Below are 12920 nucleotides of genomic sequence, written 5' to 3' on the forward strand. Positions count from 1 at the left end.
TCACTCATCTTTTCTACTGTCCTTGTTATTTTTTAGGTGTGCATTATTACTTATGTTTAACACATTTTTATTAACACCCTGCAGCCAATCAGAATGGAGTATTCCCCCAGACCGGAGTATAGGTAATTCTAAACATTTTGATGAGGAATACAAAGATTTACATTGAATGGCTAATTCTTGGTCATTCTGGGTTTGTCTTAGCTGACGAGGATAGGAAGGATTTTTTTATATGCAGGAGGTGGGGTTTAGTGTTTTGAATCAACAGAGTCGGGTGCTGTGCTTGCAGTCTTGGGTCGTGGGATCGCTGAACTGAAAAGTTCCGATTGTGATCCTTTGCTTTTTTTCAGGGACCACCCGACTGTTAATTAGCAAAGCACAGGGTGTGTGTCAGAAGATGTGGTGAAGTTGACCACCCAGTAGTGTCCTTAAATCTGATGCAAGAGGCCACAGGAAGCCAGAGATCTGAACTCTGGTGCCTCCTTTTTTGGGCCGATAAAAAATGAGATGTGCTGCAGCATTTTGGATCGTCTGCAGATATTCGATCCTGCAGGATGAGATGAATGGTTCCATGCAGTTTCACAGGCAGAAAAATACAGTTTTTTTTGTCATTTGTTCTTGATGAAGAAAACGGACAAAAACCCATTTTCCAGCTTTGTGCTTCTCGTGTAAAAACGTCCGTTTGGAGAGCTTGTTCTGGTGTTTTAAAGCAGAGACGGTCGATCCCTAAATGACGCACTAAACTACCCCCGTTGTCCTCCAGCTGACACCAGCCGTCACCCCCGGCAAAGCTGGATGTCGTCACCGTAATTACCTTTATGTGTATGTGGGTCTGTGCACGTAACAGGTATAATTCAGAAAGTGGGGATGCAAATCTGTTTACACACCATGAGGAAGTGTGTAAATCATCTGAAATTCAGGCAGAAGCGGGAGTGACTTAAAGGTTTGGTTGGGAGCGAATCTTCTAAAAGTGGACGTAAATCGATGTCCTCTGGAAACGCCGGCGATCAGATGTGTGTCATTTTTGTTTTTGTTGTTTTGCTAAAAACTGCAGAGACATGTGGTCTGCAGCTTTCCACGCGAAACTCTCATGTTGACATGGATAAATCCACCTTGGGGACTGTGTGGAGACTGAGTGGGTGGAGTTCATTTGTAAGAGACACTTTTCTCATTTTATTTTTGATTCCATAGGATTTAAAGTGTTTATCAGAATAAATATTTTCCAACTTAAACCACATTTATGTTGGGTAAAATCCGATTCAGCATGAGAGAGCTTCGGTGAGATGTGTTTAGAGGCTGAAATGTGAGAAATCGCTCATGTTTTAGGAGAAATTCAACCCTAAAGACGTTTCAGTTTATGTTTATTGGGTTTCACACCTTCAACAGTCTTCATCTGAAACGATCCCTAACAGGAATGTCAGAGCGCCAGGCTCATTATAGTTGGAACTGTGATTATCTCCATGGAGACTGACCAGCTGCATGCTGAGGCCAGTTTGTCAGCTCCTGACCTGGTCTGCAGTCTGAGGGAGTCACATTAGGCCCTGAAGCGCAGGTACCGTGCTTATGTGGAAAGGCGGAACGCCGCAGGAACCATCAATGCTTAAAACACGCATGTAACAGCAAATATAAAAGCAAGTTTGTACAAATGTGGGGCGAAGTAAAGATCTTTTTGTCTAATTTTGTTTTTTAACAGAAAACATTTGCTTTCCTCAGCTTTCCTTTACAAAATGAAGCGACTTCTTTTCACAGTTGTGTACCTGTGCTGCTCCTGGGACAACATGAGGAGTCTGATGGTCCAGTTCTGGAAGGAGGGCGTGGATTTGGAAAACTATGTCTTCTTCTTCATTGATCTTTTTGCTGAGGGTTTGGGTGGCGAGAAGCCCGGCATGCCGTGGTTCAGAGGAGACCAGGACGACCACGCAGCCCGCCTCGCCTTCAGGGTGAGACACCCCAGCATTTTTAACTCTTTTAGCGTTTACAATCTTTCGACTACCATAACTCCTCAATCGTTTGTGCATGTAATGTAGTTCCAGAAATACTCAGTAATTGAGAAATACTCAGAAATGCAATTTGGAGCTTAATTTTTTTAAACATAAGTCCTCCATCATGAGAAAGTTTTCATCGGAATGGGTCTTGAAAGGGTTTCATTTTCTGAGTTACCAATTAAGCCTTTGAATGTGAGTTAAACATTACAACATCACTTTTTCATCTGTTTTCTGTAGAGTGTGAAGGTGCTGACCTACATGGAACCTCAAAATGCAGAATATCACCAGTTTGTGGAGACTCTGAAGAAAGACGCGGAGAAAATGTTCAACTTCACCATCAAAGACTCTCTGGTATAAACGCCCTTCAGCTCGGATCATGCCTTCAGAGGACAGAGACATTTGTTCCTTTTATCCAAAGTGGTTAGAACAAAGACTCAAGTAAATGTCATTCTTAGGGTCCTTATAGGGTGAATTCCTGTTAAGTCCTCTGTGTTTAGCATGCAGATATTTTGTAACAGTACAGAGAAAGTATAAATATACAGGGAAAATCACTGACAGGGCTGCTTTTAGGTTGATTGAAGGAGCAACGTTTCTTCTTATTTTCTGCTTTAAATGTCAAATCAATCTACAAAAGTTCTCACTTAATGCTTCGTTCACGCCAGACGTGACTTGGGTAGCAAATTCAATGCGTCTGTTTTGCCGCATTGCAAATTTGTTGCTCATCAATTTATCCAAACGTTTGTTCATAAACTTGGCGTATATGGGAGGAGCTGCCTTTAAAACTTTTTAGCCTGATCTCTATATGGAAGACACAGATGATGTTGAGAGATCAGGTTCTTTTATTGTGAAAAGCTCTACAAAAGCAATGATAATCATGAGTGGGTTCATGAGATCATTGATGATATTTACCATCTACTGCAGGAGCTGCGTCCGAATGACGAACGCTTTCAGCGGTACTTCCATCTCTCTATGATCTAGTTTGATTACTTGCTGTCCAGCATTAGTCAGAGGAAGGAAAAAGTAAAAACAAGAATAAAATTAGGCCTTGCTTCCACTGAATGGTCCGGTCTGGTTTACAATAGTCCAGGCAATTCAGGTGTTTCCACCGTCGCGGACCGTTGTGATGCATGCGGGTGAAGCTAACAACAACAACAATGGCGGTCTCCAGCAAGTCATTTTTTGGCTTTTGGTTCTTTGTAAATACAAAGTAGTTAATGTTGTTTGAGAGAAGACTGCGGGCGTCGTAAAGGAATACCGCCGCCTTTCTTTTGTTGTAACGACCAGCCAATCAACAGGTGTCAAGAGAAGCGGCGCCCTAACCAATCCGTTCTATTCCTATGGACCTACAAACCAACGGGAGCCCAAAAATAGTGCGGTTCGGTCCGGCTTAATGGGTCCATTTTATTATGGGAACGCTCAAAATACTGGACCGCTCAGTGTAAACGAGGCTTCAGAGGACCTTTTTATCTGATAACAAAAAAAATATCATAAAGTTCTGGAGGAGAACAACAGATTGTCCTCCATGTTGGTTTTGGACTCCACCCCCTGATCATATCAACACGTCACGAGCCAAAACTGACTTCCTGATTGGTTGACATGACACAGATCACGCGTCTCAAAATTAATCTAAAATGAGCTGCCGCTAGTGAATAGTGCCACAGGACCTCCAATCGAGTCTGGACACCCCTGAGGTGCAAATCTAAACTGTATTTATTATTGCAAAAAGGTCTTTAATTATGAGTCATTATACCGTCAAGAAGATGGCATCACGTATTTTTTAATTTGTTTCTTTATTTTCTACTTAATGTATGACTTTGTATCTAAAAGGGATATGATGTATTTGTGGTTTTTATTTTTTTTATTGCATTAACGCTTGAAATAAATCAAATCTAATCAAACGCAACTTAAAAATCAGATAGACTGATTTACTGAATGATATGAGATCTTCAAATCCAGTACTTTGTGAAACAAGCCGAGTCCTTTTTGCCATCAGAACAAAAGTCTCTGTTCTGGAAGATTTTGAAGCGACTTGAAACTGTCAGAATGACCTCATAAACCTGTGTCTGTGTCTTCATCAGTACAACCTCATAGCAGGAGGCTTCTACGACGGAGTGATGCTGTACTCGCGGGCTCTGAACGAGACTCTGAGCAAACGGAAACCAGGGCTGCGGCCGGTGCAGAGACCCAAAGGGGACATGGTCACCCAGAGGATGTGGAACCGGACCTTCCAAGGTGAAGGTTTACCTTTTTGTGCTGTTTTTGGTGCTTAAGTATGAGTAATAATAGTACGAGCTCTAGGTTTTACCGGAAAATTGCAGCTGAGATTTAGCAGTAGACGCGAGCCTGCCCCCGTAAATCCATTTGCTGTTAGGGGAGTCGGAAAGGCTTCGCAAACGTGATGTTAGGTCAATGTTTCCTGACAGAAACCAGGTTCCTCCTGCAGACCATCAGTCACCCCGTGGACCAAACTGCTGATGACCTACGGAGACTGTTGGAGCTCTGGAAGTTAGAACGGGAATCTGAGTTTGACAAACACGCTCGCATTCTCATGGCTATGATGTATGTCTGCAGGGAATTAGCGTTTAAGCGTAATGCTGCACTGTAAATGTGCACCAGCTGGCACTCACACTGGGAACAGGATGTCTGAGACTCAAACCAACGACCAGGAGAGGAAAACCACACCACAAGAGATTTAATATACCCATGTCTATATTTTCTGCTTGGCCCTCGGTCCCTCATAATTTGCTTTTGTGTGTGTGTGAGGGATGGAACGTAGCAAAAGCAGAAGAGTATTTAGCAGTTTGTTTTGGACGACCCGTCACAGAGCGCAAACCGAAACGTCCAGCATGTTCTCATGGAGGAAAATCGTGAGGCCGAACGTCTTTTATTGTTTCCACAGAGAGGAAGTTGTCCATCATTTGTCAGAGTCACTAACAGCTTCAGGAAAATGTTCATGAGTGCAGAAACAAAGAGAGAAAAACAATCTGCCTAATTTGACCACCGACTGCACACAGACGGGAAGAAAAAAAAAAGGATGTGTGCATTTCTATGATCCTAATTTTGCTTTGTTGTTGTTTTGACCTGCTAAGAAAACTGTTTTCTTGTCTAAAAGCATTCCATATTTTCATTAATCCTAATTATTCGTCATCTTAAACCGCTATTGGGAGTGTAGCTTCACTACCAAAACGGTTATGGCTTCATATTTGTTGGAAGGTGTTAGTAGAAAATGGCAGTGTGTGGAATCCACTGACTGTATAGGAGAACTGGACTGAGGGACCCTTCCCCCCTGGCGTTGCAAACGGGAAGTATCTGCTGGCTCCAAGAAGCCAAAATCCCATAGACTTCTATGGAAAAAACAAAAAGCTTTTATTCAGTCATTCTATTCGTCAGAATAAATATTCGTCCTCTGCTACATTTTTTAACATGTCCTTTTTTCAAGCTATTCAAGTTATAAACTTGACCAATTTGAAGACTCAATAAAAGTAGGTGGTGCCTGGAGGCCCCCACATCCAACGTTTGAAAACATTTGACGGAATTCGTTTCTACTAATCACTAATTTGTCCACTATTATGGGCGTTTGCCATTTTTTTAGGGTGTCTAATTTTACAATTCCATTTTACAATTCCAAAATCTGCAACAAAACAGTGTATATCAATGCTCACTAGACTAGCAAGTATGGACCACAATGCATTGAGTTTGAATAAAAATGTAGGTAATTTAAAAAAAACTTTTTTTTACAAATCATCCAAGTTTTCATTATCAGAACCAGTGGATTCAAAGTCTGTCTTCATGAAATGTTCATATTTATTAGGCTTTTACTTAGAGAAATGGGTCCAATTTAAACATGTGTTGTAATTGTGTTTAAATCCAGGGCACTAAATAGTCCCACACTATACAGTCTTTTGGGGGTTAGGGAGAGAGTGGTTGCCATAGGAATATTGATTCAGACAGACTCGGACTGAATATTGAGCACTAATGTCAACTGGCTCCATCACAAAAAAATACAGACGGAATTTACTTTGTTTGGTTGGAGCTGGAAGTACGCCATTTTCTGTCACTCGGTCCAGTTCTAAGATACAGTCAAAGGTGGATTCTTAACTTCAGAAAATTTCAGACATTTTTTAGTAGAAATAGAGTAAAAAACAAAGATCTTTAAAGTTCCATTCCAATTATCTTTTGATCTATTTTCAAAGTCTTCCCAGTGTTCTTTTAGTTATGATTATTATGTTTTAGCCAAAATCAAGTAACCTGTGTTGTATTCTGGGACATAGTTTCTGCAGAGCAGCAGTAGCTCATCAGAAATTTACCTCTGTGAGTTCTGGGCGGGACTGTTGGCGTGCAGTAAGCCTGCCTTTCATTTCCCATCATCCCTTTTGTTTATACTCTCTCCCACTAACTTACAGTCCCTCACAATCCCAACCTAACATTAGCGGTGCAACAAATATGGCGAGCAATATTGGAGCCAACCAGCCGTACAGTTCTGATCCAGGAAAACAAAGTGTACATTAATCTATTTGTCTGCAAGTGGATGCATAAGAAAGGGGCGGAGAAGCTTAATTGTCTTTATATACATCTTCCATCCAGAGAAATTGCCATAAAAACATGTTAAAAACACCAAAAACACAGTTTTCATAAGAGTGGGTTTTTAAAATAAGATATTTCATTTGAAGATGAACATGGATAAAATAAAAATGTAAAGAATAAACTAAAAAACTGAAATTCAATGCAGTAGTTTTAAATGTGATGCCTGCTGTAGGTCTGCTGTAGTTGGAATTAGGGCATACTTGCTCCCTTTTCCCTCTTCTTTTCAAAGCAGTGAATTCATAGTTAGTCATTTGGCAAAGGCTTTGATCTAAAATGACTCAGTTCTCCTACATTTGAGAGAAATCTGGGGTTAAGTGTCTGCTTCATTTAAATTTCCAGAAAAGGAAAAAAGTTCATGCTGTTCTTTGACGTACTTGTACTTTATTGATGCATCAAATGTTCCTCAGAGGATCTGGACTCGCGACGAGCCAAAGCAGCTCGATTAGGACAAAATCCACTCTGTCCTAATTGCTGCACTTTTGTGGTTTTTTGCATCTTCCTGCTGAAAAACACCAGATCTTGATCTGATGAAGACGTCGTCTGGAGGGAAGCACATCTTTGAACATTTATACTTGGACAAAATAAGTAAGCTGTCCTAACTGTATGGACTTCTGTCACCCCGGAAGTCCATACAGACCAGAAGATTACCTGCAGGGATTTCAATTGAAACTTGTCTAAACATTTTACCACTTTAAAAAATGGCCCCCACTGTTATAGACTTTGCAGATGGTTCAGTGGATCGAGATTCTAAATGTTTTCCTGAGCCTTCCTAGAAATATTTTTGACTAAATCCTGCAGGTTAGCAATGCAGCATCATCTTCAGGTCCATAAATGATCATAGTCCAACATCTTCTAACACCAGGAATGTCCTACAAAACTCACCGTTGCAGTACTAGAAAAGTCCTAATTTTCCCTTTCAGACCATAGCTAGTAATGTATATATATGCCTATATATTTATACTAAAGATATTAACTCGACAATGACAAAAAAAGCACCATCTTTCAAATTAATTGTTATTATTGCTCTATTTGCTTGTTTCATTAGAGCTGCTAAACGTTTAGGTTTTGCCACATGCAACAAAATTACAGTGCTAGTTCAGAAAAGGTTCAGTCTAAATAATGGGAAATTCTCATGGGCTCTATTATTCAGTTCCTAGATTTTTTCTGTTCTATTATACTTTCGTTTGAATAATTATTAATTGGTGTTTAGCTGGGGTTTTTTTTGCCCTGAAAAATGTTCTCAGTGGTATTCTTAAAGTAGAAAATGATCTCAATTGCTTCTCTGATCCAGTCTGAGTCACTCCCAAGTTTTGACATTATCAAACAAACCCCCTCAAAAGAGCTCACGTCTGTTGAGTTTATACTGAAATCACTCCTTTTCTTTTTTAGACCAAAACCAAACAAAGAAAGAGAAACTGCTGAACAAATAACGGGGACAGACTGCGATCCATCATCACGGCCACTCAGACCGCCGTTTACAGGCCCGGTTCATCCGTCGAAAATGTTGATTCAAACTCTAATAAAAAACCTTTTTTTTTTAAGAGGGAAAAATTCATACAAATACAACAACAAGAAAAACCTTTTTATCATTTTAAGTAAATACAGCAGCATCAATGATTCACTGAAAACAAGACATGTTGGAGAGTTTCCACTAACAATAAGATCTAAAAAAAGAAAACAAAATAGAGATGTTATTGATATATACATGCTTTCATTGCTTGTGTTTTTTACCATCTTTAGAAGAATTAAAGGGGGAAAAAAGTTAGCAAATTCAACATTTGACAAAGAAAGAGGCCCAAATGAAAATCATAGATGAGGGGGGTAAAAAGCAGGAATTTTGGTGAAACGGTCATAAAGAAACAGGAATAACTAAAAAAAGAACAACAAAAAGTTTTGCAAAGTAAAGATGACTGGAAACCTTGAAAAGGACAAACGTTCTCTGAGGACTTAAAGGACGAGGCAGAAAAGGACCGACCAGATCTGCAAGTTCAAAGCAGCGGCGAAACTAGAAATCCAGGTTTTTAGAGGCGACGTGGGAGAGGAAAAGTATTTACAGGAAAGCAGGGGGACAAACACAAGGACAACATGGTACGGCCCAAAAGAGGAAGAGTCTAAAAAAAGACACAGAGCAAAATAAGCCAAATGAAGAATCTGTTGTGATTAAACACACGAAAATACAACACAAAGGCGAAAACAAAGTTGACAAACAAAAAAAGCAGCGTTTGTGTGGATGGAAGCATATTGAGTGTATACGAGAACTGGACTGAGTTCTTGTCTTCCAAATAGGACGTACCCACTGGCTCCAAGAAGCCAAAATCCCATAGACTTCCATAGAGAGATAAACAGCTGTTACTCACTCATTCTAGTGTTCAGAACTATTTTTGCTCCGATGCCGTTTTTAAAATTCCACCCTGAACATCTTTTTATCTATTTTCAAAGCGTTCCCTGCAGAAACTATTCTTGGACATAGTTTCTGCAGGGCAGCAGGAGTTCATCAGAAATTTGCTTAAGGACTGTTGGTGGGGAGTAAACCCATCACCCCCCTTTGATTTCACTTTCCCGCTAGCTTACAGCCCCTCACACTTCCTACCCAACATTACCGGTGCAACAAAAATGGCGAGCAGTATTGGAGCCGTCCAGCCGAACCCAATTGAGCCAGATTCCAGCTCAGACAAGGAAAACAAAGACGTACACGGATCTAAGTCAATGCATCAGAATGCAACAGCTCACAATGATTTAAATAGAGAAATATTCAGAAATTGAGTTTTAAGCTGAATTTTCTTTATATATGTACTCCATCATTAGAATAATGCCACATTTTTTTTTATCATAGTGATTCTTGCTAACCCTTGCTTTTTTCCCTTGCCTACCTTTGTATTTCAAGTTATAAACTGACCAATCAGGTGGTTCAATTAAAGTGGGTGGGGCCTGCTGGCCCCCACACTCAATGTCCAAAACGTTTGATTGACAGATTTCGTGCAGCTCGTATTCAAGATGTAGGGGTGTGGCCTTCCCACAAGCTCACTTTCTGGTTAGCAGGAGCCAAAGAAGCGTCGACTCGGACCAATCACTGCTCACTGACGACGTCTGACTCCAACATGGCGGTGTTTGCATCGCACAAAAATGGCGACAGACGTAAACCATTTTCTGTGGGTGACGCCACACTCACTCCGTCCATTTGTCAGAAACAGTCAATCACCTGAACCAAAGTTTCTTTTGGTCAAATAAGAAAAAGCAGGTAAAAATACCCAACAGGTGTTCATAAAGCTAAACATTTTAAAACAAAGCCTCAACAAGAAAAAAGGCAAGAAAATAAAGCAAAAAATGAACACATGGGAAATGTTTGTTCTGAAGATGATGCTGATGGTGGATGGAAGGTTGAAGGTGTGCGTTGATGAATGTCCACAGGAAGTGACACTCTGCTAGCAGGACTCAGCTGGAGATGACAGCTAATCTGATTACTCTGATTGTGTTTTACTAATGCAGGGACATCAATCTGTTTACTTGGCTGTGATGCGGGGACCTGTGTGTGTGTGTGTGTGTGTGTGTGTTTGTGGAAATAAATGGCAACTCCTCATAGCGGTCCTAAAATCTAACTGGAGAATACATAAACAGCTCTTCCTCAGATCAAGGTTCTTGTTCCTGACTGAGCAGGAGGATGATTCAAGCTGATCGGCAAGGATCTTTGTCAGCCTCTACCAGAATAAACTGAAGTGATTTATAAATTGTTACTAAAAATAACAGGACTTTTATTTTTTGTGCTCAACAGTTTGATGTTGGGAATGGGATTAATGCAGGACCCATGAAAAATACCTCACAGTACTGGGAGAGTCTCTGAATGAACTCATGAACCATGACATGGAGCCTATGCTTTTTATAGAGCTCTTCAAAATAAAAGAACCCGATCTCTCGACATCATCCGTGTAAATGAGACATACTGTGCGATCAATACTTCCATGAAGCGATGAGGCTAATAAAAAAATGAAGGGGCTGCCGTCTAGTTGGGAAGGGTGAAGGGTGGGTTGGGTTTTTACTGTAATATTGTGTGTTTTCTGTTTTTAATGTTAAAGCGCTTCGAGCTGCGCAAAATGCATGAGAAGCGCTATTTTATAGATAAAGTTTGATTTGATTTGAACACAGCTTCCATGGGATCCACATGGAAATTTAGTGTCCACACGGGCAAAACATTGGAACCGAGTACCGTTCAATACAGCCCACAGGTGGCCCATAATGAAATGTTCCCTGAAAATATTAGAAAAATAATGAATGTGGGGAATGTAGTGATGTGGTCATCATATTAGCATAGCAGGGTTTAGACCCTATCCGTTTGAACAGGCAGTACCTGATGTGCCGTTGGCTCCTCCAACCCAGATGTTGGAACCACAGCAGAGCTTCTCCTGCTGGTTTAAAGGCTTCACACCCTTCTTTCCTTCTAAAACTGTAAACATACAAGTGACATGAAGTGGAGTATTGGATAACCTAGTTAGTCTAAAAACACAAAAGGTTTAGCAAGGTCCTGACAATGAGTAACTAGAAGCATGGCTTAAAATGTATTGAGAAACAACCAAACAAACGGAGAGAAGCTGTGGTGATTACTGACTTAACACAGGTATGAACAGGACAAGGGTCAAAACGACTGCAGACACTTCCACCAGACACTTACTCCACTCCAAATTAGTTATAAACGTTTATCTGTAGGAACAAAATGTTCAATGTTTTTTTTTTATGTCAAGTTTGGACTGTGTCCCCAATAAACTAGATTTATTAGAATTACTATAAACTCATTTGAAGAGAAATTCTAATTTTAACTGAAGTTGTTAGAATGACTCCCAAAATATTATCTTATATTGTAGTGTAATGTATTTTAACCAAACCCAATAAAGGGTGATACCTAAAAATCATATATCTTCTGAATAATAGTATAAATTTGAGCAAAATTATGAAATTAATTTGGATTTAGTCATTTGTTAGTGTTTTTTTACTTAAAATTTTTTAGAAATGCATTCAAATAAATTGCCATAAGAATGAAAACCAGAAAAAAGCTAAAAAGAAAAAAAATACACGAAAAGTAAGAGTAGTATAGAAAGAAATATATTTATTGTGTTTGCAACCCAGACATCATATGTCCTAGAACTAAAAAAAAAAAAACTTACCTCAATTAAACAAAAAGAGGGTTTGGAGCGTTGTAACCCACTCCCGGCCTCAGTGTATATTTCAGGACAGTGATGGTCCAGATAAACAGGCTGCTTTGCCTGCTCTTTATTAGATTGGGCTGCTTTTATCCACCAACCCTCACTGAAACACCATCAGTGGCCATCCATCACCGTTCACGTGCGTCACAGGGCCTGAGACAGATTTAAATTCAGAACCTGCAGTCGACACCTGATGAACAATAAGCCCTAAAAATACAGCTGCGTTGATCTCATCAGCCCTACGGGCCTGTGAGGAGCTGATGTGGATTTATTTCAAATGTTAAAACATTATGCCATGACAGATACAATCACATCTTCTTTTCTTTTAATCTCCATAATGGAAGGTATAAATTACCTACCAAAGTTAGAAAATGTTGTGTTTACTCAGTGTGGATTGCTTTTTCAGCATTTTATAGCTAAACCTTTAACTGTATATGACAACTGGAGTGAGGCTTAAGTTTCAATAGATATGACTCCTATTATTTTTTTATAGATCCAGGATCTCTAAGTGGTTATTAGCAGTACGTAAAAAGACATCCTACACATATTAAGCTGTATTCACAATGTTTCCATATATATATATATATATATATATATATATATATATATATATATATATATATATATATATATATATATATATATATATATATATATATATATATATATATATATATATATGTATGTATATACAAACATTTTTTGTCATTAAGGATTCACTCCAATGGAAATCATGTTTTTTGTGGTTTTAAAATGTTTTTCTGGCATTTGTCTCATGATGGAGGACATATATAAATAGAAATTAAAGTTCAAATTGCTTTTCTGAGTATTTTTTTATTTAGATCTTTGTGAATCCTGTAAAAATTGGCATAGCTACCACAGTCGGCGGACCACAACCTCCCTGCTTGGCTCTTTTCCGATGCATCCACTTGCAGACAAATAGATCCACGAACGTCTTTGTTTTCCTCGTCTGAGTTGGAATCTGGATCTAAACTGGACGGCTGGACGGCTCCGATACTGCTCACCATTTCTGTTGCATCGTTAATGTTCAGTTGGGCTTTTGAGGGGCTGTAAGCTAGCAGGAGAAAGTGTAAACAAAGGAATTATGGGAAATGAATTACTCCATGCCAGAAGTCCAATCCCACAACTCAAAGGAGAATTT

General features: G+C 39.5%; 1 protein-coding gene across 2 annotated transcripts in view; it reads left to right on the forward strand.

The window, feature by feature from the left end:
- The window catches only part of olgc7 (membrane guanylyl cyclase), a 43227-nt gene that overhangs the window by 9629 nt on the left and 20678 nt on the right, over positions 1–12920 (forward strand). For both annotated transcript variants that reach the window (NM_001105097.2, XM_011480645.2), the window contains 3 exon segments: positions 1747–1937; positions 2220–2333; positions 4061–4214. In NM_001105097.2, the coding sequence (NP_001098567.1) occupies positions 1747–1937; positions 2220–2333; positions 4061–4214 (459 nt within the window).

The sequence above is a fragment of the Oryzias latipes genome, chromosome 11 (assembly GCF_002234675.1).
Source record: "Oryzias latipes chromosome 11, ASM223467v1".
In the NCBI taxonomy this organism is placed as follows: domain Eukaryota; kingdom Metazoa; phylum Chordata; class Actinopteri; order Beloniformes; family Adrianichthyidae; genus Oryzias; species Oryzias latipes.